A 22,804-nucleotide genomic window follows, 5' to 3' on the forward strand; every position below is an offset into this window, starting at 1 on the left:
TCATGTTATTTAACCATGTATGGAATGTATTGAAGCAAATTCGATAAGTACGCAAAAATGTTCTTAAAACAGGTATAAGTAATGACGACGGCGACCACACGCATCTATAATTCATCCTTGTGATCTTCATCTGCATGTTCCCCGGTCTTCTCTCGAACACTCCCCTTCCGATCTGTATCCTCACCAGTCAGCACAAAACCAACTTGCTCTGCATCAACCCGGTTGGCTAGAGTTGCAATCTCATCATCGTATATCGTCCATTCGGGCACCTGCCTCCTAGCTCGCGCAAGCTTTGGCTCTTTCGTCTGTGGATTATTACACAGATCAATTGTTCGAGCATTTGCAAGATCTTCATCTGAGCACCACGTCTCACACCATAGCCATTCTTGTGGCAAGCTATGGATAGGAATATGGTGTTGCATATGGTTCGGCAGGTCCTGATCCAGATTACTCAGACTGTTCGGATCAGCGGAGAGCATCTGATACTGGCCACGCAGACGATCACCCGCCGCAAGAGCACGGAATTGTTTCAAATCCACGACATACAGTGCCGAGATATGGTAAGGTTTCCCTCGCAAGAACGTACTCCAGTACCCTTGCTTCCAAAAGCGGAAACCCTCCATCTCGGTGCGAGAATCGCCCATTGGGGTGAACCCATAGGGCGCACCTTCCAAATCATGTGTGACAAGGTCATACATATCTGTGCGCACAATTTGGTCTGCATCCACGAAAATGACTTTGTCCAATGAGAGGGGGAAGAGCACGTCCAGGAATAGCATCTTATAGCCCCAGATTTCACGCTGTTTCTCCTTCTGCGCGCGTAGCCAATGCGGCCACTTGTAGGTGACCATTTCATAGGAGAAACCATACTTGGCGGCGAGATGAGGGAGGAAAGCACGGAAGGAGGGAGAGAGGAATTGTTCTATGAACCAGAACTTCACTGTATGTTTGGTGTTCTTCATGACTGAGACCATCATGATGTTTAGCATTCGTTCATAAAGGTGGCCGCTGGCGACGGAAAAGATATTGATATCCGCATGTTGGTCGTTCTTCGAGCCCACACCCACACTTGAGAAAACTCCTGAAGCGAAATTGAGGCCTTTGGATAGGTAATCCATTGTTGACCCGGCACGTGACCCGGTTTCTAGTACGTCGTCATCCTCGAAGCCAGGTTTCCGCGAAAGACGGGGGAAGAGGGTTCGGCCTTGGAAGGAGAGTAGAGTGACTTCGTTGTTCTCATCACCAGGTTGAGGACGGTACCCCTGTCCACCAACACTATCGATGTTGAACAGTTTCTCGCTACGACCAGGCTTGAGATTGATCTGCCACAGACCTGGCTGTGCCTTGAATTGGAAGTAGCCCAGGTTGGCCATGATGATTGTGTCAGTAAAATGATGGTTTTCCTCTGTTCCCAGAATGAGCTGCACACCCCGTGGAGGAGATTTTGTAGTCAGATCACGAGAATGACCTTCGATCAGAATATGCTCCAAAGCATAAACGGCATCGACGTTGGAATCCGGCTTGACGGAACTCAACTTAATGTTATCCAAGTCGTGAACAGAGTCTTTTGGCGCAACAAGCCATGACGAGGGAACGTCCATGCCCAATGTGAGTAGCGCTTCAACTGGCACGCCAGAGAAAGATGCCTTTGGCCGTGAAAGTGACCCCTCAACCGTGAACGATGGTTCGGAGTTCAACACATAGCGATAGAACCGCTTGACAGGGATCTCCTTCATGTCCTCTTTCGGGTTCAAGAAAATTTTCAGCTTGACACCGGTCAACTCGGACAGAACCTTGAGAATAGGAAGCCATCTCTGCGCGCTTTCGGAGGCTGGATCCAGAGCAACAACGACATTGATTGCCGGATCATCAGAATTGGAGACTGAGATCACGGAGTGGTCGATCTTCCACTTGTCCGACAAGTCTAACCTGACGTCTGGAGTAGATTCAAAGATACCCTCGGGAACGTCCGAAATGGAGGAAAGGGAAACAAGGGCGGAGAGTATGGCGAGATCAAGCGGTTTGGAGATGCGCAAATTCAGTCCCAGGTTCATGGCAGCTCTCGCAACAGCATCGATACGTTTTGTTCGTTCGTATGTGATAAGCTGACCAATTTCTTCGGTAGTCAAGGCGGTTTCTTTGCCGATAGGACCAACAACCCTGCCATTGACGACCAAACCCTCAACACCAGGCTCGAATCCAAGCTCTTTCGCAAGACGTCGGTGGGCTCCATATGTTTCCATTGCATCAGATTCGGAAGTATCCTCGGAGCTGATGGTGGCGAGTATCTGATCAATATCCTCGCCCTTGTTGATCAATTGATGGATTTTGTCCACGAGTGAGCTACCCTTTGCATCCTCGAGATCACCGTTGTAGATCAGAAGAACTTCCACCTCCTCGTTATCCTTCCGAAACTTGAGTGCATTGGAAAGCAAGGACTTTCCTTCCTCAGACTTGAAATCGCCAACCACCAGAAGATGAACGCCGCCGCGAACACCATCCTTCGCCGCAATCCGAGGAATATGGTCAAGTCCATCTGCCTCCGATCCCAATAAATCAGCAAGGTCCACGATTCGGACACTTTTCGGGTCTTCAGGCATAAGAAAAGTGTTGCGCCTTTCAAATGAAGCAGCCAGGAAGAACTCCGGCAGCCAAGCAGTCCTGTGAAATACCCCCTCCATGATGCCCTGTTGGACGAGCTTCAGATCTCGACCAATAAGCATACTCATCTCCTGCATCCAGTTGCCTTCGCGAGAGGTAGGAATACCATTGACCAGGAATTGAGGGTCATCGCTGCTTAGACTCAAGCGGCGTTGGTACTGAATGACCTTGGCGGTAATGGCTTCGTACCGTTCACTCTTTAGCACTTCGTCAAGAGAAAGAACTTCTTTATCTGGCGAAGGGTCTCGGCCCCGGGTAGCAGCCTCGAAAGCAGCCTTGCTTGGATTGCCGCCCTTCAAGTTCGATGTCGACTAGAGTGCCGGTCAGCGTTAAAATGTCTTGAATCATGATTTCTAAAGAAAGGACTGTCACAAACCTCTTCCAGATATTGTATGAGAGATGAAAGCCCGAATGTCTTCTGTAGATAGTGTGCCACTTTCAACTGAGCGGTAGACTCTGGGGATGAAGCCATGGGCACCAATCCGAACCGGACTGGAATCATACGCTTAATGAAAGTCTGGATCTGTCGGAGAACCAGAAGAATATCTTCTGGATCGGAAAGATTGACAGGCACAACAACATTGTGCAAGTCACGGGCAACTGGAGGAGTTGTCCCGGGTACCCACTGGAAATGAACTACATCGTATTAGTGAGTCCATCACAAGGCATTTTGTTTGCATATGTCAATCTTACCGACTCAAGGTCGCCCGACCAGGCGTCGTATCGTGTATCTTTTTCAAGATTGTTCATCCAAATAATGACCTCGCCTCCTTCCAGCTCATCGCGATAGTCATACCGCTGGGCCTCGTCATCTGCGCGTGCCTCTGCTAAAACTGGGTGTGCCAGAAGCTTCACCGCATCACGTGCAGAGATCCCTAGATCACGGAACTTCTGGATCAGTTGCCTCTCCCGACGAAGATGGTCGAGGAGGGAGAAGGCATCGATTTGGCGCGGGTCCATCTGCACGCCGTTGATCCACATTACATTGTATCCTGCCGGAATCATTCTTGCCCGGTTAGCGCGGATCTCCTGCACCAGGTCTTTCGACGCATTGTGGGCCGCCACTATAGACGAGTGCTTAGGGAAGTCCTGGGAGAGCTTAAGCAAAGTGTTCAAAGGGTCTTCGCTGTCCATGACATAGGCTGCAGCATTCAAACCCAGCCTGGAGACTTCGGATGATGAAAGGGGTCGAAGGTCGGCCGGAGCGCCCTCCTTCAGCTCATCCGCTGCACTTCCCCCAGCGCCATCCTCCAGCTTCTCAGCATCACGATCATCAATGACAATATAATCTGTGCGTTTCAAAGCTAGTTCCACTCCGTATCCAGAAACGAAGAGTGGGCGAGAGGTCCAATGCTGGGGTGGTCGATAACGCACACGGTAAGAGATCTGACCTTGCTTCGCCATATCACTCAATGTTTCGTGAAAGACTTTGAACATAGGTGCTGAGACGTCCGCGTAGAGTATTGCTGGAGGAAGGGACAAATCGCCGAGAACGCGATCAAAGGGCAGTTCCCGTGGATCTCTATATGCAATTCCATAGGGTTAGTGACTGAAGAGCACTGACTTTTCTTCATATAGGCTTACAAATCTCCGTTGACGTCCTGCTGTGCGCGCTCCAGGGTCGAGGAACAGTACTGCTTGTCCTCGTAATGAGCCCAGACCGGACAAGCCGCATCCTGAGCAACCATCAATGACTGCTGAACAGATGTATTATAAAATTGATAGTGTGCCTGGATGCGAGGGGTGGACGATCGAATGGCAAGCGAGAGTTTAAAGGACGAGAGGCTTTCGGCGGTGCGGAAGTGTCCATCTTCGTGGACGACCTGCAGGAAGCGGTCGTAGAGCTCCTTCTCAGTAAAGACATCATCGAATGCGCCGGCCGCAATACGGTCGAGCAATGGGAAGTACGAAGTGGCATTCTCTTCGGCGGCTGATTCACTGAACGGACATGTCAGCACTTGAGGTCATCGGGGTGTATACTAGCGGGTAAACAACGTACAGCAATTCCACCAGGTATGGCGCCGCGTCGAACGAAGCTTGCAATGCAACGTCCACCGATGGAGTAGCAGTTGCCAGTATACCGGGACACAATGCGCCGATCGCGGCGTACCAATGCCACGGGGTGAACCTCATCCTGGAGCAATGGACGAAGGCAACGGAGGTCGTTGAGCGATGTAGGTCGGGTAGAAGGGGACAGGCCCCGATATATGGAAGGAAGAGATGTTCTAGTTAGCCAAAATCAAGAACATGTAAAGCATCACGGGCCAAGAGAGCCGACGCTCAGACGCAAACAATGCGGAGGACTTCTGGAATTGCTTGGGGCAATGGACACTTGTTGATTATCTCTTATCGCTGCTCCGGGCGGTGAACGGCCACTGGCTTAGGGTACCAAGCGCCAAGGCCGATAAGATGGGGGGCCAACATGCGGTTCATTGTCTTAATAACTCAAAATGTTAGATATTTCTGGCAATCTGGCCTGATTCCTGACCTGCTTTATCTTTTTCATCTGCCTCGATTTGGTGTTCCACACTAAATCTCACCACAAGGCTCACAGCAAAGCTGTCTCTCGGATATTGTTTCACCTCGACTTCTCATGCAGCGGCGGCATTGCCGATCTTCGATGGTCATCGAAATCCGAAAATGTCTTTCCTTCGTGGTGCCAACAGATTTACTACTTTTGATAGTAAAATTCCTAGACGCAGAAAGAGACGTCAGCTCGTTGGCCCAAGCCAACAAACAGTGTTGCAAGATCGTCAATCCATACTTATATGGAAGAAACTCTCAAGATTCTGAATCTTCAGCGCTACTTTGGGCTGCTCGACATGGATAACTTGCAACAGCTCGAAATTGTTTCCAGGCAGGGGCCAATGTGATGGCGAAAGATTCACTTTCCCGGGCAAGATTACGTCGAGGCTATTCCAGTGGGACAGCGTTGTCCCGCGCTGCGGAATTTGGACATGAGGAGATGGTGAAGCTGTTGCTTGAAACCGGGAATGTGGAAATCGACTCAAAGGACGATTGAGGTAACACACCCCTTGCCCACGCCGCGGGAGGTGGGCATGAGGCGATCGTGAAACTATTACTTGAGTCTGGGCATGTGGACTTGAGGTCAAGGGACAACCTTGGCTACACTCCCTTAACTTACGCTGCTGGAGGTGGTCATGAGGCGGTGGTGAGATTGCTACTCAGCGCCGGACAGGTGGATATAGATTCAAAGGATGAGCTAGGCTTAACGCCATTTGCTCACGCTGCAGGAGATGGGCATGAGGCAGTGGTGAGATTGCTACTTGATACTGGACTGGTGGATCTCAGCTCAAAGGACGAAATGGGCTACACACCATTCATCCATGCTGCAGAAAGTGGACATGAGGCTGTTGTAAGGCTGTTACTTGAGACTGGACAGGTGGATGTGAATGTAAGCAGCTACTACGGATTCACGCCACTGGCCACAGCTGCGGAGAATGGACATGACGCGGTGGTGAAGCTCTTACTTGAGACAGGCGAGGTGGACGTGAACGCAACGAGCTTCGAGCCGCTAACACCTATCTACCTTTCCGTGCGGGGAGGGCATACGACGGTAGTAAAACTGCTACTTGGAACTGGACAGATTGATCTGGACATAAAAGACGACGAAGGTCGAACAGCGTTGACCTACGCCGCAGAGCTTGGACAACAAGAAGCAATCGTGAGGATGTGACTTGAGACTAAGTAGCTGGGTAGGGTTACTCATATTCAAAAACGAACGACCAATCCGAAGCGCTGCCTTGCAACATGATCAATCAGAATCTTTATAAGGACCCTGATCCTCATGTTCCATGTACCAGCAGGCCTGAAACATATCTCAACTTTTAGTGTATATGATTTATTGAGCTTTAAGACGGTTGCAATGTTGTGAATTTCATTCGATTTGGGTTTGAATTTGGCTAAGTGCTTGTTCGTGAGACATAATTTCGTGAAATGAAAGAAGTATTCCTGCGCCAGATTTTTGCCTCCCGTAGATGTATGCAATGCCCGTACGCCTGTTGCTCCGCGTTAAATTTGACGAGAAATGAGTAGTATGTGCAACCCGGGTGGCCTCTTTTTTTTCTTCCATCGTATCAGACGCCGTGAGTGAAAAAAGTAAAAGTGGAAAAGGAAATTGGTTGAGTCCAGGCTCAACGAAGGGATGGAAGTCAATCACCCCAGGCGAGGTGGCGAAATGAATGACCTGCTTCAGGAGGAGCTAGAAGCGTTGGACTGGGTGTATTTGCGGCGAGTCGCCTCGCCAATCAAGCGGCGGCGCTTTTGCTCATCGATTTCAAAGAAGGAACTTTCAGCATAGCTTTGCTGGCTACCAGGCCGAGCATTCAAAGTAGTGCTGGATTTCATCTTTTGAGGTTCTTGGACCGGGCGCTGGGGCCGAGAGATCGCACTTCGCGAGCGATGCGCTCAAGAAAAGACCCCGGCTTATCTTGATTGTTCTTCGGAACAGGGAATTGAGGAAGCGGTTTTTCAGTCACGTCTTCGCCAATGCTCACGTCGGTGGTAGAGGAACCGAAGCTGATACCAGAGTCGACCTTGCGGTTCTTGTGACGGTGGGGGGACCCGTCTTCCGCCAGGTGCGAAGGCTCGGTAACCAGAAGACATTCATCGATTATCTCGTTAGCCTGATCCAGATATCGCTCCAAGCTGTCGTGAACCAAGGGCCAGGAGGTTTCCTCGCCTTCGGGCGCACCCTGGGAGATGACAGGATCCAAGGCCTCCTTTCCACGGTTAGCAACCGCGTTGATGTAGTTGAAGAAACCATCGCGGTGCTTCTTGAGGATATGACGAGTCAATTGAGGGGTGGGCATCATGGTGGCATCGGTGACAGGTGGGTACAAGGTGTTGAGCATGGCAATATGGTTGACTTTGTTTTGGGGCTCAAGAAGCAGATCATTAATGAGTATCTGGAAAATCAAATCCGGTTAGTAACCAGGAGGCATTTACTCCTTCTTTGGGGGATGAAACTTACCCAACGACGAAGACCGACGTAAATCTGGGTGTACAAGGCCTCAACGGTGCGAGCTTTCGTTGACATAGTCTGAATCCAAGCAATAACACCGGGGTATTGCTTTCTCATCTCCGGGTCCATGAGTTTCTCTGCATCCTCGCGGTTGAATCCCAATCGCTTCAGAGCAGCTTCAAATTCTTTTTTCCAACGATTCTCGAGGTCTCTCAAGTAGTCGACAGCGGCAAGGGCCTGGGGGAAATCCACATTCTCCAACTTGGGTGTAAAGCAACGACGCAAGAAGGAGGTCAGAAAGCTCGCAGGAAGAGAGCAGGGTTGGGTTGGTAGATTCGAGATTTGGTGGATCAGTTGCGAGCGAAAGTCGGCGGCTGCATCAATGGAGCTATCGGAAGAGCGGGAGGATTTGGTGGAGGTGGAGTTGCGGGGAGAAAAAGCCGTCTCTGCGGAGCGGCTGCTGGAGATCGAAGTTTTGGTCGGGTTGCAATTGATCGTGTACATTGTGCGCAGCGGTATTTCGTACGTGCCCGGATAGCGAAGACAATGGTCAAAGATCCAGATCAGAGCTGTGCCATTGGGCGAGCCCGGCGACCCTGAGGACTCGGAGGAAGTAGACATTTTGCCGAATATGGTAGGTGGGAGTTCTCGAAACGAAGGCGGAGAGTAGACAATCACCAGACGAAGCACTCGAACAGCCAGGGAGCATAAATAACAATGAGCCGGGCGAGTTTATCGAGGGCTGGGGTGATTCGAAACACGCCGAAGGGACGTGTGAGTCGTACAGCAAAGTGGAAAACACAGCGAGGTCGAAGAATCAGAAGGGGGCAAGTGCCATGCGCCGTGCCAATGTGCCGGTGGCAACAATTGTGGCTGAGAGGGCGGTTGTTTTGGATGTAGTCCCTCGGGTCACGCGAGGGGGTAGATGGATACGCCGTTGTCGGCGGGGCGTACCCAAAAAGAAGGTTGGGTGTTTTGCTTGTCGGAGGCTCGCTCACGAAAAAGAGAACGGAATGGTGAGACAGTTGTCTCGACTTGTAGTAACGAAAGAAAGCGTGGTTGGGAAAACGCGAGAGGATGGGGGAAGAAACGCGGGATGGGCAGCCGGGGGAGGGGGGAATATTAAACACTGTGACTCTAGGCTTCCTCCTCTCGACCTACACACGTCCACAATCCACTCCCACTCCGAACATCCACTCTGTCAAGTCCAGGCCCCGGTGGAACTGAACTGGTTCGACGCGTTCCACTCGACTCCTCCGACTCTCAGGCTTTCCGACTCTATGGATCCATCGCCCGTTTTTCGGGGCTCCACCTGCACCCATCCGGCACCAGGAGGGCGTCTGATGAGGAAAAGACAACCGTTGGCCTTCCGGGCTTCCGGATGATCCACTTGGTCTCCGTCTAATATCGTCGCTAACCCGAAGAGACTCGATTTTGCCTCGCTTGGCTGCGTCCGCGGGCCCGGAGCTCTGGGTGCTCGCCTTAGCGCGGTTCTCGCGCATCCATGTCCGTGTCCCTGGAAGCTGGCTCGTTGGGCCCCCAATTTTGTGTGGCCCGGCAGGTGTATTTTTCTTTCTCTTTTTCTTTTTCTTGCGTACTTTTGTACGACACTTATATGGGACTCGTCCTGCATGATGCATCCTTAGGGCCGCCCCTACAGTGACAAATATGACAAATGCTCGACGACCGCCAGAGGTGCGTTCCCAAGCAAACCTGACACGACTGGTGTCAGTTTGCTTGCGTATAGAGCGAGAGTGAAGGTGGTATTCAGTCGAGGGGGTCTCCATGAAGGTTCCTAGTGCTCAGTGCACGTATCCACCGCACCACGATCGATTGTCCTTTTTTTAGGATGCGTCGTCACTCCAAGCCTCGCTGGAGGCGTAACAGTGCCTCCTCTAATCTGGAGGATGGGCCACAGGAAAACCTTGTCGGTAATCACCATTTGACAGCCATCGCTCACCGGAGGCCAGTTAAATCCAGTCCAATTGCTACTGCGAGTGGCATGCATGCTCAATCATTGTGCAAAGCTTAACATCAGATTCAAGATTCCATCCCACTCCCACAATAAACAACCGCAATCAGAGCACACATCCACGGTTCTCGTCGTGTCACCCCGCTCGCGACCCACGGAAACGCACGCTTGGTACCTGTGTCGTTTCAGATTCTCCCTTCCCACGATCCATCATTTCCCTGCCCTTCCATGATTGCCTGTCGTACTTCTGTTTCTGATCGGAATTGTCGACGTGACAGCTCGCATGTTTACCGATCAGAATGACAGTTCATGTACGGAACTGTCGCGCACATATCCGGCCTGGCGCACTACCGGCCTGGCTGCTGCTCCCACATGACCCGCAGCCCATTCTTCAGTCCCGCCTCGGTGGGAGAGGCGAAAATCCTCCCAGCTGGGGACAAAAGGCCCCGGCCGTCTGCTCGTGGGGCGGAGACACGACCTTCCAAAAACAGGACAGCGGCGTGGGCCCGGCTCAGCTTTGTAGTGCCAGCGATCCATAAAGTCCAGACTGTCCAGATGCGGCGATCAGTGCTCTTTTACTCCGCCAGTGGATACGTCAGGACCCCTTGGGTCACAAGTGCGTCGGCGCGGACTAGACGGCGATCATGGCATCATTCCCCTGAGATTTCCTGGACACTGGGTTCCCAGTTGCCAATCTCTCGGGCGATCGGATTGGAAAGAACGGAGGCCCGTGGGATCTGGTGCTCCTACTGGGCAATCTCCGTGGTCGCCTCAGTATCAAAGAAAATCCTGTGTGGGGCAGGGCGTGGTTCAAATCACGAATTAGACGTGTGCGAGTTCAAGTCCAGTCGGCGTCTGGGGCTTGCTGGTCCAATTCTGATTTTTCGGATTCGCTCGTCGAGGCATCGCCGCGATGCTCTTGCTGCCGCGACGGCTCAATCTCCGATTTGGCTCGGCGTTCGATCTACCCAAAGGAGAAGCACTCGGGGAAGGAGATGCGCGGAGAGTCACCATGTCTCATGCCAATGATTACGATGCTCATATGATAGCATGATCTTCATTGAAAATTTCTAGATTCGAATCTACATTCTCCATAATGTCAAAAAAAGAACTCCGTCTTCGCACCAACGACGGTTAAGCGTCATCCTCAGCCTCGACGGAGTACAGCTCTAGTTCGGCGATCATCGTGTGAGCCGGGATCGTGACACAAATCGGGAAACCTCCGTAGTCAGGGTCCTCGTTCGGCATCATCGCGAATCGACCACTACGCGTTTCGTCGCCGTTCAGGTTCCGAAGAGTGCGTAGTTGCCCGGTCTCTTCGTTCACCACTAGTTTCTCTTGGAAGCGCAGAATGCCAGTGGAGTGACTGGTGGGCGACAGCGACCGAGCGCGGACCTGGAAGCCCCAACCGATCAAGAGGAACTTGGGTCCACCTAGATGGATGACCATGCCTGCCCCAGGTCCCGGTCTGCCAAAGACGAAGCACCGCTCAATTGTGATCTCGTAGCCTGCCCAATCTTTGACGAACGGCTTAGCCGAGTCGGTGCCGTCAGCCGCGATCTCATCAAAGAAGAACCCGACCGAGGAGTCCGGGTGGGATTGGGCATCAAGAACGATCTGCGCAACAGATTTGAGGAGTCCATAATGCTTCGTGAAGGGGTTAGTCGCCGGCTCGAGGGTATCAATCCCGAAAGGTGATACGCCGATGGCCTGAAATGAGCCAAAGGCCGTCCATATGCGCCGAGCACCATAGTCGTCACGGCGCTGTTCGGGTATGAACAGTGGCTGGTTGCGGTGTCGATATTTGCGGCATGAACTAGCGTAGTCATTGAGGTAGACGTCAGGTGCAATGAAAGAAAGAGAGGGAGCAAACTTCTGCCAGATGTCGAGAACGTTCGACGTGCTGCCTCCCGACGGGTAGTCGCCGGGATGGCCGCCGCCACCAGCGACTATGGGGAAGTTATTGTCGCTGTCTGGATCCACATAGTTCTGCCAGACGTTCGTGTACAGGGGAATCGAGTATTCTTTCTTGCCCGCTGCGGCGGCGACATGGTCGAGGTATCGGGCGTAGTGATAGGCCATAAACAACTCGTCGGTGTGGGGGCCTTTGCCAAAGACCTGGTCCCATGCCCCTTGCGGGCTGCTCTGTTCTTTGAAGTGGGCCAGGTTTTCCTTGATATCGGTATTGAGGTTGCTCCAGTCTCCCGCCAGGAAATGCAGTAGTTCCTGGGGAACGGGCTCTCTGAAACGCTTCTCGGCGGCAGCCGATCCATCTCGAGAGTCGCCCAGCAGCCCCGTTTCATTCTCGACTTGCACCATGACAACAGTCGAATGCTCGCCGTCGATCTCCTTGACGTGTTGTAGAAGCCGAGCGAATGCCTTTGCATCGGCTCTGCATCCTTCTCCATGGAAAATAGACAGCACCTCGGCTGTCTCCACGACGCCCCCGGCTTTTCTCAACTTCGCTCGGGGGAATCGCTTTGTGTCTGTCTTGATCCAAGGTGGGACGTAGGTCGAAAGACCTCAAAAGCAGTCAGCTACGTGCTTCCTCGCAATGCAGCAAGGGCTCAGCGGACATCAAAACACACCGTTCTTGAAGGAACCAAACCACAGAAGCACGAGATGAAGACCGTGTTTTCTCGCGCCCAGAATGGCTTTGTCTAATTCGACAAAGTTAAACTGATCTTCCACCGGTTCGATGTCTTCCCAGGTGACGCATCCCAGGACTGTATTGATGTTGGTGTCGACCAGCTTCTGCCACGCGGTATCCATGTATTCCCCAGAGGTCATGGACGAATTCTGCAATTCTGCAGCAAGAACAAGAAACGGACGGCCCTTGGCCACCAACTGTTGGGTGTTGCCGACTTTGCGGAGATGCGGTATCTTTGGCGAAAGAGTCATGATTCAGACAATGACAATCCAGCTGGAGGACACTCAAAATAGCCAGAGAATGGGGATCTCTACTCGGCGGCCAGAGTAAGACTCACGCATGGTGTTTTATACCTGCCATGCTCCTTTCCTACCCCTCACCAACTCCCCACTCGCGATGTCGACTGCGGCGCCGTGCCGCATGAATTGTCTGACAACGGCGTGATCCAAACTCATGCGCATCTCATCCGGACCGGGTTTGACCCAGAGTGATTGGAGGATATCCCGATGTGCCGGGTCATGACTGAACACGCATCCCCCGCACGCCGTGAGGTGTTGGCACAGTGCGGGATTGAACCCCCACCATTGGTCGATATCCCGCAGTCGACGGCGCGGCGCTTCTCCACGCTTTTCTTTGTTCGGCAGAAATCCGGGGTATTCTGGGGATGGAGAGCATGGCTGCTCGGTCGTCAAAAATGGGGAGATGTTGGCTACATCCCATGTATAAATAGAAGCATGGGACTCTGGCGATATGGTTTCCCTAGCGGTTATGTCCTCGAGTTGATCAGCCATCCTGTTTGGAGACAGTCTCACTGCATTATCTACAGAATGGAGGGTAGTGATTATTCGAAGGCCGGTACGAGCAACGCAGTCCATGCCGAACATGCTACCCTAGGTCACCCTGATGTGGATATCCCTGACGTTACGTGGTGGAAGCACGCTGGGCTGCGCCATCTTTATTTCATGATGCCGATTCTCTTTCTGGGTAATTCCCTCGAAGAACCGATTGCATAAGTCAGTTGCTGATGTGACTAGGTGCTTCTACGAACGGGTACGATGGTTCGTTGTTGAATGGGCTGCAGACAATGACGCCATGGCAAGACTGTGAGTACAAATCAAGCTATATTGCAACGCAACCACCGCAACAGAAAAGAGCATTGACAACTCTGGAGACTTCAATAACCCTAGCGGCTCGACGCTGGGCCTCTTCACGGCGATTCAGAATATCGGTGGTGTCTGTGCACTCTTTATCTGTATGTAGAAGCTGCATCTCCACGTCCTCTCTTCTACACAGCGTCTAATCTGAATAGCCTCATATGTGGCCGATTTGTTCGGACGCAAGAAAGGTGTTGCCATTGGCTTGGTGATACTCTTTGTAGGAACTGTCATCCAAGTTGTCCCATCTGTCAACTCGAGCATGTTCCTCGCGGGCAGATTTCTAGTTGGTCTTGGGTAAGTCGTTTGTTCCAAATCTTGACTGCCATCGACTGACCTGCAAAGATCCAACGTGAGTCAAGGATCTGCACCGCTTCTTATCACCGAGTTGGCCCATCCTCAACACCGTGGCAAACTGACCACCATGTACAACACGATATGGTATGTTGGGGCGATCATCGCAGCGTGGACCGTGTTCGGAACAATCAAGTATACTTCAGAAGCATCGTGGAGAATACCGGTAGCCATGCAAGCAGCGATGCCTTTGATTCAATTCATTGGAATATGGTTCTTGCCAGAAAGTCCTCGCTGGCTCTGTTCGAAAAACAGACACGGGGAGGCATTCGCTATTCTGGTTAAGGTAAGCGGACCCCAGGATCTCGGTAACATGGTAACTAAAGTCGGTGCAGTATCACGCGGATGGAGACAGAGATGATGCATTCTGCGCATTTGAATTTCATGAGATCCAAGAAACTATTCGATTGGAGAGAGAAAATACCCAGAATGGCTGGGCTATGCTGGTTCAGACGCCAGGGAATCGTAAGCGACTGTTGCTTATTGTCTTGGTCTCCTTCTTCTCTCAGTGCTCCGGCAACGGCTTGGTCTCGTATTATTTGCATGATATTCTGAAATCCGTCGGGATTGAATCATCTTATGATCAGTCCATGATTAACGGCGCCTTAACAATCTGGTGCTTTTTGGTCGCCCTTGGCTGCTCCTCTTTCCTGGTCGATATCCTCGGTCGACGCCTGCTGTTCATGATTGCCGGAGTCGGTATGCTGATTACATTCAGTATTTGGACAGGGTGAGTTGCCCTCGATAGCCAATTGACAGAGAGAATATGTTCTAATTTACCACGCCGCAGTTGCTCAGCAGAGTATGCACAAACTGGCAATCAGAGTGCTGGAAGTACTGTCATTGCCATGATTTTTCTCTTTTATGGAGTTGCCGGCTTCGCTTGGCCCGGATTAACAGTCGCATATCCCGCGGAGATCCTTCCATTCAGCATTCGAGCCAAGGGTCTTGCCGTCACGATGGCCGTTACGGCTTTGTCCTCCGTATTCAATCAATATGTCAACCCGATTGGTCTTGAATCATTGCAGTGGCGGTTTTACTTCGTTTATATCGCCATCCTGGTTGTCGAGTGTCTTTGTATCTGGTTTCTCTTTGTGGAAACTAAGGGGCCGACACTCGAGGAAATCGCAAAGCTGTTTGATGGGGAGCACGCTAATGTCGCCGGTAATGTAGAACTCATGCTTGGGCAAAAGGCCAGGTCAGAAGGTCCTTGAGTGAACAATGCTTTGTGGCCCTCATATAGCCGGACGAAGCATTGACAAGGCATCGCTGGTCAACTTGCCACGCTCGGCAAGATCCATAGTGGTGGGTGAATCCATCTCGCCGTCTATAGGAATCGCGTGTTGTAGAAGAAATTTCACGATCCATCGATCCACAATATATGTGCGATCCATTGACCTCATACACATCTTCTGGAATGTAAAAAGGCGTCCTATCTATAATGTCACATTGGTAAGCTTTTCACAAATCTTGTGATCAAGGGTGCCATGGAGCTTACCATGAGGTCTACCCCCGGCCAATACCCTTTCAGTTTTAAAAGCATCTCAAAATTGTAATACAGTCGCTTTCTTGCGTCGGAGAGCTCGTTCTGATTGCCAAAAAGAAGAGTATGCAGTAATGCCGAAGAGGATACCACTGTCATATGTGCCACAATAAAGTACACAGCCTCGCACTCTTGTGTTTGATGTGAAGTCTTCAACAAATCGCTAAAAGAAGTAGCGTGGTACTTGCAACGAGCCACAAAAGAAGCTCGACTAGGCATTTGAGCAAGTTGCATGTCCAGATATGGGAAGTAAAGAAGGGTTGAGTAATGGTGGTAGCCTAGATGAAGAGCTATAAAAGCTCGACCCATTCCATCTGCTGAGTGCTGTGCTAAGTTCTCCACTGTGAAGTGAAGGTTAGCTGGAAGTTCTTGAAGAAAATGATCAAATTCTCGGGCCAGCTCTTGTGTGGTTAACTCTGCATCAGATTCACTGAGGGCTTCATCTGCAAGCCTTTTGTGAAATGTTTGGATATGACCGAATATTCGAGCGAGAATGACCATGTAGCCCCAGATGCTGACACGGGGCCAACTTCCAAGTTCTGCCCTTTGGCCAGGCATGAATTGTCTTTTCCCTGGCTTGAGCTCCCAAAATGTAGCTTCTGGTATAGGAAGCGAGTGACTCTCGTGGGTATGAATTAGTCTGGGTATGTCCAGCCCGGCGGAGGACCATTGATCGATCATGTATAAAGACCACCATGTCCGAACCTTGACTTCTTGCGTGATGTTATCGTCTGATTCATCAGGGGCTGGTAGATGCAGCATATGTGCCATACGGAATGCAATTCCTGTGCCGAGTTTAGCGAGTGCTTTCTGATGCTGTCGCAGCAGCACATCTCACCGAAAAATACCGCCTCTCCAGCCGATTCCCCCTCTGTCCCGCACAAGTTGCCAACAAGAATGCTTGCGTGTATGTTGTCGATTGATACAGTATCAATGGCCATTTTCAAATGATGCTTCGCTGTTAAAAAAAGCTCTTTGTTCTCTCCCGTGTCTCTGTACAGTCCGAGAAGCTGTGACAAAAAAATCGGTCAAAGAAGTCCTGGTATTGAAATCTGAAGTTCTCTATAGCCTACCGAGCCGCTAGGGACATTATACTGTAAAGTAGTGCAACTGAAACAGTTCCTTGACGCACTCGTTTTCTCAGGGATGATGGATGGAATAAGGTGTGAGGTTTGTCATGGATGTATCGCAAGTAAAGATCGACCAATCGATTTCTGGTGTCGTCGGTGACATATTGGCTTTCGTAGGAATGATCTGTTTCATTAGGTGGCGAAGCTGACTTGGCTTTTGGAAGGATGTTCTGCTGCATCTGCCGTGGCTTGTCGGACAAGGAGCAGTGTTTCCCTTGCCGCGAGCACTGTTTGCATGAGTTTCCCACCCCCGCAACCCCCACACTGCACCGACGCTTGCCAGTTCTGCATTGCGTACATGACGTTGAAACCTTCATTTGATCGAATATACTCTTGTTAGACGAAATAAGCTTTCGTGTTCTGGCTCTTCTTTTCGAAGGGTTGGTTCAATTTGAAGGGAAAACAGGTCTGGCATCCTTCTCTTAGCCTTTTAACGGCCCGTCACGTGGAGAAGCATACATGCCATACAAGGCCCAAGTCAGTGGCTACTTCGGCCACTGAATGACTGGCTTGTATCCGAGGACTTACTATCACAAATTCAAGCAGAAAAATATCCTTGTCAGAGTTCCTCATTCCAAAACGTAACTTAGATACATTACTGGAACCCGGTCCACTCTTGAGCCGACATCCACTTACGTAATCAAGACACCGCCCGGCAGGAAAGGACAATCTTATCGTCGCGTTCGCGATTTGACCTCAAATTGATTTGATGCGATAGCTTCCAACTCCTCGAAGTCGGCATAAAGCGAATATCTGAAGCCATGGGGAATGGTCCGCTCGAGCGGAAGCTCAAATTTGAGAAAAAGAACCAAGACCTGGTCAAGCTGCCAAAGTGTAAGCTCTTCCCCCCACCCAAGCCAAATCGCCGACGACATTCAAGGAAGGGGAAATTGACTGTCATGTCTGCAGATGCAAAGGTTGAAAAGCGACCGATACCACACGCTCCCATTGCATCGCCCTACGCAGGTGCATCCGTTCCGAAGATTGTATATGTCTCGAGCAACACACCTTTCATGAGCGCCGTGAAGCGTGTACAGAAATTACTCCTCCAAGCCGAAAAGCGCGCCACGGCCAATATTAGCCTCGGGGATACACGAAAAACCGAGCAACAGACGCTTGCAGAACTGGCAAAGGCTGCGGAGAATCGAGAAGAGGTCTTTGTCAAAGCTACTGGGCGGGCAATCGAGAAGGCTCTCAATGTGGGGAAGTGGTTCCAAGAGAAAGAAACCGAGTACAACGTCCGGGTGAATACCGGCAGTGTGTTGGTCGTGGATGATGTTGTTGAAGATGAGGAGAAAAAGGTGCAAGAGGAAAAGAAGCAGCAGCACCAGGGAGAACGGAAAGGAAATGAGAAGGATGTCACAGAGGACAAGAATGGCGCCTCAAAGCCTGGCACTAAAACAAAGAAGCGGAAGCGACAAGAGGCGCCTGCAGCATCCGAAGATGCCGAGTTACCTGAATCGCGAACTCGGTGGATCAAGATGGTTGAGGTGGCTGTAAGCCTCAAGTGAAAGCCCCAACAAACCAACGCCATACGGGCCTTCAACTTACCCAGTGCGTATGGCAAGCTGCGATGCAACAACCTACCAACCCCTGCACCGAGCAGGTCTCCGGGCAGAATTATCAGAAGACAAACAGGATTGCTATACCTATGTTCGGTCCATAAGGGATCGCACCGGCAAGCTATGGCTCGAAAGAGACGTGGATCATTTTCTCCCAGGGAATTTGTGCAAATATGGAGAAACAGATCAGATGCTTTGCTTTTCCAGCCAATCCCAAAAAACATTCAAACCTGTCACCAAGCTCGTCGCAAACCACTACCTATTGGATGGATACTTGTTCCTTTGGAGCCAGGCCATATGTACAGGACAGAGAACAACATCCATTGGGTGTATTTTAGTGCTATGATATACCCAGAATATCAGCGTTGATACCCTTGAAAGCTCAACAAAATAACCGAATTCTTACTACCGTAGGGTAGTACTATCTATGAACACTCCCGAGCTATACGAAATACAGGTATATCTATAAGGCCATAGCCATACAGAATGAGCAAAAATCGAAACTATTCTGCACGTTGCGAGGTCGGCACACAGGTCCAACTACAGCCATATCGTTTGAAAGGTAGGGGGCGCAGTTTCTCGCCAGAAGCCCGCGGTCGCTTCATACCGTTCTCATGGGGAGTGCAATCCCACCATTCCACCCATTCAGTCCGACGGCTCACGAATTCCCGCTGACACACGGAGCAGTACCAACCACCATCTGCACGAACACCTTGTGCAAGGTCCAGCAGCGGGATCAACAAGGACGGGAACTCACGCTTCTCCTCGTCGGTGATCAAGTCGAGGCCAGGCAGTCTCGAGAGGGCTCGGAGAGAAAGTTCGCGAAGGGATGGAGCGTTTGTTGCTGGGACTTTTGCGTTGCTGTCGTTGATCCGGAAGATGAAGAGGCATCGTCGATGGGCTTTCCATCCATATTGTAAAATGTCGTTGGGCCCGTGGCTACGTGGATAACGCCCCAGGCATCTTCAGGAGGAGCACCTTCATATTCTGTGAAAAGAATTGGGAGCTCATGCACTTCGAGTTCGCAGGTATCATCATAATCCTCTTCGTCTTGCTCTTTCTCTTTCTCTTTTTCTTTCTCGTCCTCGTTGGGTTGACGATGCCACTCGGCAATACTGGCCTCCTCGATCGATGGGAATGGATTTGGGCGTGGCGTGAAGTGTTTCAGTTCATCCTTTTGGAGAAGACCCAAGAGCTCCCACGGAAGATAGTTGAGACGGTTAACAGAGAGATTTAGGACTTGGAGACCTGTGAGATCCCGAATCGTCGGTGGAATGGAAGTGAGCTTGTTGTTACGCAAGCTGAGCACTCTTAGGTCGCTTAACTCGAAAAGTTCCCTGGGGAGTGTCGTCAAGGAGTTATTAGGAAGATAGATGCGGAGAAAAGGTCGTAGTGAGAAGTAGGCATTCTCGGATATCGGAGGCTCTAGTACCGAGGGAAGCTTCGTCAAGTGCTGAAGTGATTGAAGAATATCTCTCGGAACAATCCTCATGTTCATGTTTCTGACATCTCCCAGTTAGGTTGAGTCCGAGCAATAGGTGATACCAACGTTGGAGAAACCTACCCGAGATCGATGCTCTCCTCGCCTTTTTCGAGGCAGTCGTTAACCACCTTTCTCGCAAAATGGTGCTCCTTTGATTCCTCCTGTCCGTTAACAGCAATCGATCGAGACTGCGTATGCACTGGTACGGGACCCCTTTCATTGGAAGATTCACCAGAAGACTTGCCCGGCGCCCTCGGGTCCAACACCGCCTTCAGAAGATCCTCTCCCCAAGCTGGGGAATCTTCAGACGCCAAATTCGAATCAGCGCCAGACTCGTCGCTGCCCATCCAAACACCACTATCAACATTGCGCTTCTCCTTGAAATCTGCTCTCTTGCGCTTCGGATCCTGAACCTGTTCTCCCCACCAGGTCCCGCGATACCGTCGTTTGCGCCCTGAGCTAGAAACTGGCGCATTGTAGTTTTCCAGCCCCGAGGCCGGGATGTCATCGCTGGAAAAGAGCGGTTGATCGCTTGATGGCTGACTTGAGCGGTCATCGAAACGCGACAGCCGGCGCGCCTTGCGAAAGGATGATGCGACCGACCCCGAAGGCGAGCGGCCGGCACCTGCAGGTGAACGAAGCTGTAGCCGTCGGGGCGGAGGCAGAGGGACTTCGTTGTCCATTGCGAGTGATTATATACCGTCAATCGGCAAATTTTGCCCCTATACTCTTCAGGATCATTCAGGAATGTGCCTGGCGGGTGATGCAGCGTGGGGGCTCTCGCGGGTGCGACGCGTGGTGGAGCCGCCGGATGTCAACAAACGCGCAAATTGAGCACGAGCACGAGGTATCAGACGAAGAAGTTAACCATCAGATCGAGTTCTCGCGAATATTTGAACAACAACAAGTCAAGTTTGAAATTCATCGAAACGAACGCGAGATAAGATCAGATCAGAGCGACAGCCTGCCGGAAGCGACCGACGCGTGGGTGCACGGATATCAGTCGACTGCGGAGGCGACGGCAGGCTGGCCGATCCACTGGAATGCTCGATCGGCAGATCTTCACTACATACTATATTCACTCATGGGACAATGCTAGGTACGTCAAAAAACTTTTGGATATATTGGAATATGGGTATTGGAGAGAAAAACAAAGGTGTCAATTGATGTCGAGTGTCTGGGTCTGGGTTTCAACCCGCAAACATAGGACTGAAAAACAGCCATGTCCAACAAGAGCCAGAGAAGACTTTGTCAAAATAGGTATCATTATAGGTATCCCATCAACACAGCACAACAGACAAGTATAGACAAGAAGAATGGTAATTTAAAAGGAAGTGTGAGAAGGGTAACATCAACTCGTGTCCACAAAGTCGTTAAATGGGGGTATTCGAAAGTTTCAACGTAAAAGCCGTTTCCTGTCCGAGTCGGATTCCCCAGCCAGCATGAGGATAAAAAGTGAAAAGAAGAAAAGAAAATTATGAGACCAAAATAAAAAGTGTACCTCGGCCCTTTGCTGGGGAAGAACGGCGGAAGTGAAGAGAACCAAACAGCAGCCCATCTTCCGCATCTGTGTAGATGAAAACAATAAACAATCGAGATTGACATTGTCAACATGGTATCGGAAATCCAGTTGAAGATTGTGGGATGGTCGGGCCGGTGTCTGGTATCCCAGACAAGTATGATCTCGCGTCCGCGATTACAGGGCCAGGCCCATAATCAGCGCGAGAGATCCGGCGCCCAGAACCGCCGGCACGCCAGCACTTACGTTGACTGCGCCTCCAGTCTTCGTGGCGGATGCAGCAGGCTGGGTCGCAGTCGAGGTCGTAAGAGGAGTCGAGGTCGCCGGCACATATGTCATGCTAGAGCTGGGGGTCGCAGTGACCGAGTTCACTCTGATCAGAGTCTTAGTGATGGTCGTGGTCGACTGGGAGGTGGTATCCTCCGCAGCGGCAAACTGGGCCGCCGCAATGCAGAGGAAAGAGGTCACAAAAGCGCCGATTTGCATTTTGGCAGATGACAAAAGATGAAATGCGAGTTGCGATGCTGGCGCGGCCGAGTCTGCTCGAAGAGAAGATCTCGGAGAATGAGATTGGACAATCACAGAAGTCCGGCAATGAGCTAATACACTGCGAGGTAGAGGCGTGACGTGAGGTGGAAAGCAGACACGATGCTATCGTGAATGAAATGATCCGAAGGTGAAAAGAGACTGCTGTTTCGAATGTGTTTCGAATCTGAGGCAGACTAGGCGGACTTAAAAACGTGGTGGTAAATATCGTGGGAGCGAGCGCGGCTCAAGGCGTATCAAATATAAATGAGTGACCGGGGGAAACGAATGACTAGGGTGAATAAGGATTCTTGAAGGCGCCAACAGAGGGAAAAAGAGGAGGGAGTATGACAGGGAGCGGCATGCGCCCTAAATACGGGCACGAGTCTCGCCAGTCGAACCTGGGGAAAGGGTCATTTACCCTGTGGCGCCCAAATGGATTTTTCTCTATTGATTTTTTCATCGCAGCGGGGCCCTCCCATTGGATGGGGAGACACGCGGTTGCTGGGACTATCCGCAATAGGACCGGCCGAAAATCGAACTATGTAGACGCAGGCCCAGCCCTAACTGTTAAGGTGCTAGACAAAGCACTCCGGCGCCGCCAAGCCCCAACACGAACAGGGTCTCGTTGCCCGCACAGACTTTCCCTCCGGGTGCAAGGGACTCGCTCAAGGGGATGTCAACACTGCGCGCGGTCCTGCTAGTCAATGCAGTATGCAGTCAGCGTTTGTCGGGCCTCATTATTGGAGATGATCCCCACGGCTACGTGGACACCGCAACACGTACCACGGAACCCGTTCAGGTACCCGTCCATCGGAGGGCAGGGGGAGTACATGCGCTCTCGGGTGTCGGACGACAGAGAACAGCGAGGCCCCCATAACGGCGTGTCGCCACATGTGCAATACGGATTTTTTCGGCCCCCTGGGGATTCCACTGCTGTTCGTGCCTATGTACTAGTCCTAGTCGGATGTCCTAGGATCGGTGGGGCGTGGATGGAGACAATTGAACTCATAATTTTCTAACGGCCGCTGGAGAACCACTTGGTCCCGCTGAAACCCGGTGGCCTCGGAATGTGTTTCCGTTGGCGCTGCGTTCGTGAAATGAGGATTGCCTCTGGGCATGATGCATGGCTTCAGCGAGGGCTAATGAAAACGTTTTTGGGTCTCTGTGCGTAGGCAGCGAATACCCATGACTGTTCCGTGCAACCCCTGGCGTCATGGATGCAGGAACGGACAGCACGGATCTGACAGGGTTTGGGGAGTGATTC

At 51.3% G+C, this 22,804-nt stretch overlaps 8 protein-coding genes across 8 annotated transcripts; 3 read left to right on the top strand and 5 right to left on the bottom strand.

Annotated features, from left to right (window-relative positions):
* Positions 1–104: 104 nt before the first annotated feature.
* On the bottom strand, positions 105–4,794 carry N7532_004292 (putative UDP-glucose:glycoprotein glucosyltransferase; the record flags this gene model as incomplete). The annotated part of the gene is made up of 5 exons (XM_056616786.1): positions 105–2,972; positions 3,038–3,286; positions 3,355–4,183; positions 4,246–4,599; positions 4,661–4,794. 5 exons carry the CDS (start codon positions 4,792–4,794, stop codon positions 105–107), a joined length of 4,434 nt encoding a protein of 1,477 aa, XP_056477143.1.
* Positions 4,795–5,918: 1,124 nt separating this feature from the next.
* On the top strand, positions 5,919–6,358 carry N7532_004293 (ankyrin repeat domain-containing protein; the record flags this gene model as incomplete). The annotated part of the gene is made up of 2 exons (XM_056616787.1): positions 5,919–5,935; positions 5,974–6,358. The coding sequence occupies 2 exons, from the start codon at positions 5,919–5,921 to the stop codon at positions 6,356–6,358; spliced, it is 402 nt and encodes a 133-aa protein (XP_056477144.1).
* Positions 6,359–6,873: 515 nt separating this feature from the next.
* N7532_004294 (uncharacterized protein) lies at positions 6,874–8,266 on the bottom strand (the record flags this gene model as incomplete). The annotated part of the gene is made up of 3 exons (XM_056616788.1): positions 6,874–7,053; positions 7,074–7,589; positions 7,655–8,266. The coding sequence occupies 3 exons, from the start codon at positions 8,264–8,266 to the stop codon at positions 6,874–6,876; spliced, it is 1,308 nt and encodes a 435-aa protein (XP_056477145.1).
* A 2,485-nt stretch (positions 8,267–10,751) lies between these two features.
* N7532_004295 (putative beta-galactosidase) lies at positions 10,752–12,518 on the bottom strand (the record flags this gene model as incomplete). The annotated part of the gene is made up of 2 exons (XM_056616789.1): positions 10,752–12,139; positions 12,206–12,518. 2 exons carry the CDS (start codon positions 12,516–12,518, stop codon positions 10,752–10,754), a joined length of 1,701 nt encoding a protein of 566 aa, XP_056477146.1.
* A 576-nt stretch (positions 12,519–13,094) lies between these two features.
* N7532_004296 (sugar porter family MFS transporter) lies at positions 13,095–14,989 on the top strand (the record flags this gene model as incomplete). Its single annotated transcript, XM_056616790.1, has 7 exons — positions 13,095–13,251; positions 13,302–13,370; positions 13,439–13,519; positions 13,577–13,718; positions 13,767–14,061; positions 14,111–14,505; positions 14,566–14,989. The coding sequence occupies 7 exons, from the start codon at positions 13,095–13,097 to the stop codon at positions 14,987–14,989; spliced, it is 1,563 nt and encodes a 520-aa protein (XP_056477147.1).
* A 2,220-nt stretch (positions 14,990–17,209) lies between these two features.
* Positions 17,210–17,959, top strand: N7532_004297 (ribonuclease P subunit p20 family protein; the record flags this gene model as incomplete). Its single annotated transcript, XM_056616791.1, has 1 exon — positions 17,210–17,959. The coding sequence occupies one exon, from the start codon at positions 17,210–17,212 to the stop codon at positions 17,957–17,959; it is 750 nt and encodes a 249-aa protein (XP_056477148.1).
* A 554-nt stretch (positions 17,960–18,513) lies between these two features.
* On the bottom strand, positions 18,514–20,176 carry N7532_004298 (leucine-rich repeat domain-containing protein; the record flags this gene model as incomplete). The annotated part of the gene is made up of 3 exons (XM_056616792.1): positions 18,514–18,805; positions 18,862–19,512; positions 19,575–20,176. 3 exons carry the CDS (start codon positions 20,174–20,176, stop codon positions 18,514–18,516), a joined length of 1,545 nt encoding a protein of 514 aa, XP_056477149.1.
* A 1,013-nt stretch (positions 20,177–21,189) lies between these two features.
* N7532_004299 (uncharacterized protein) lies at positions 21,190–21,498 on the bottom strand (the record flags this gene model as incomplete). Its single annotated transcript, XM_056616793.1, has 1 exon — positions 21,190–21,498. One exon carries the CDS (start codon positions 21,496–21,498, stop codon positions 21,190–21,192), a length of 309 nt encoding a protein of 102 aa, XP_056477150.1.
* Between the last annotated feature and the right edge of the window lie 1,306 nt (positions 21,499–22,804).

Source organism: Penicillium argentinense (genome assembly GCF_028826775.1).
Source record: "Penicillium argentinense strain IBT 30761 chromosome Unknown utg000004l_segment0_segment0, whole genome shotgun sequence".
NCBI lineage: Eukaryota > Fungi > Ascomycota > Eurotiomycetes > Eurotiales > Aspergillaceae > Penicillium > Penicillium argentinense.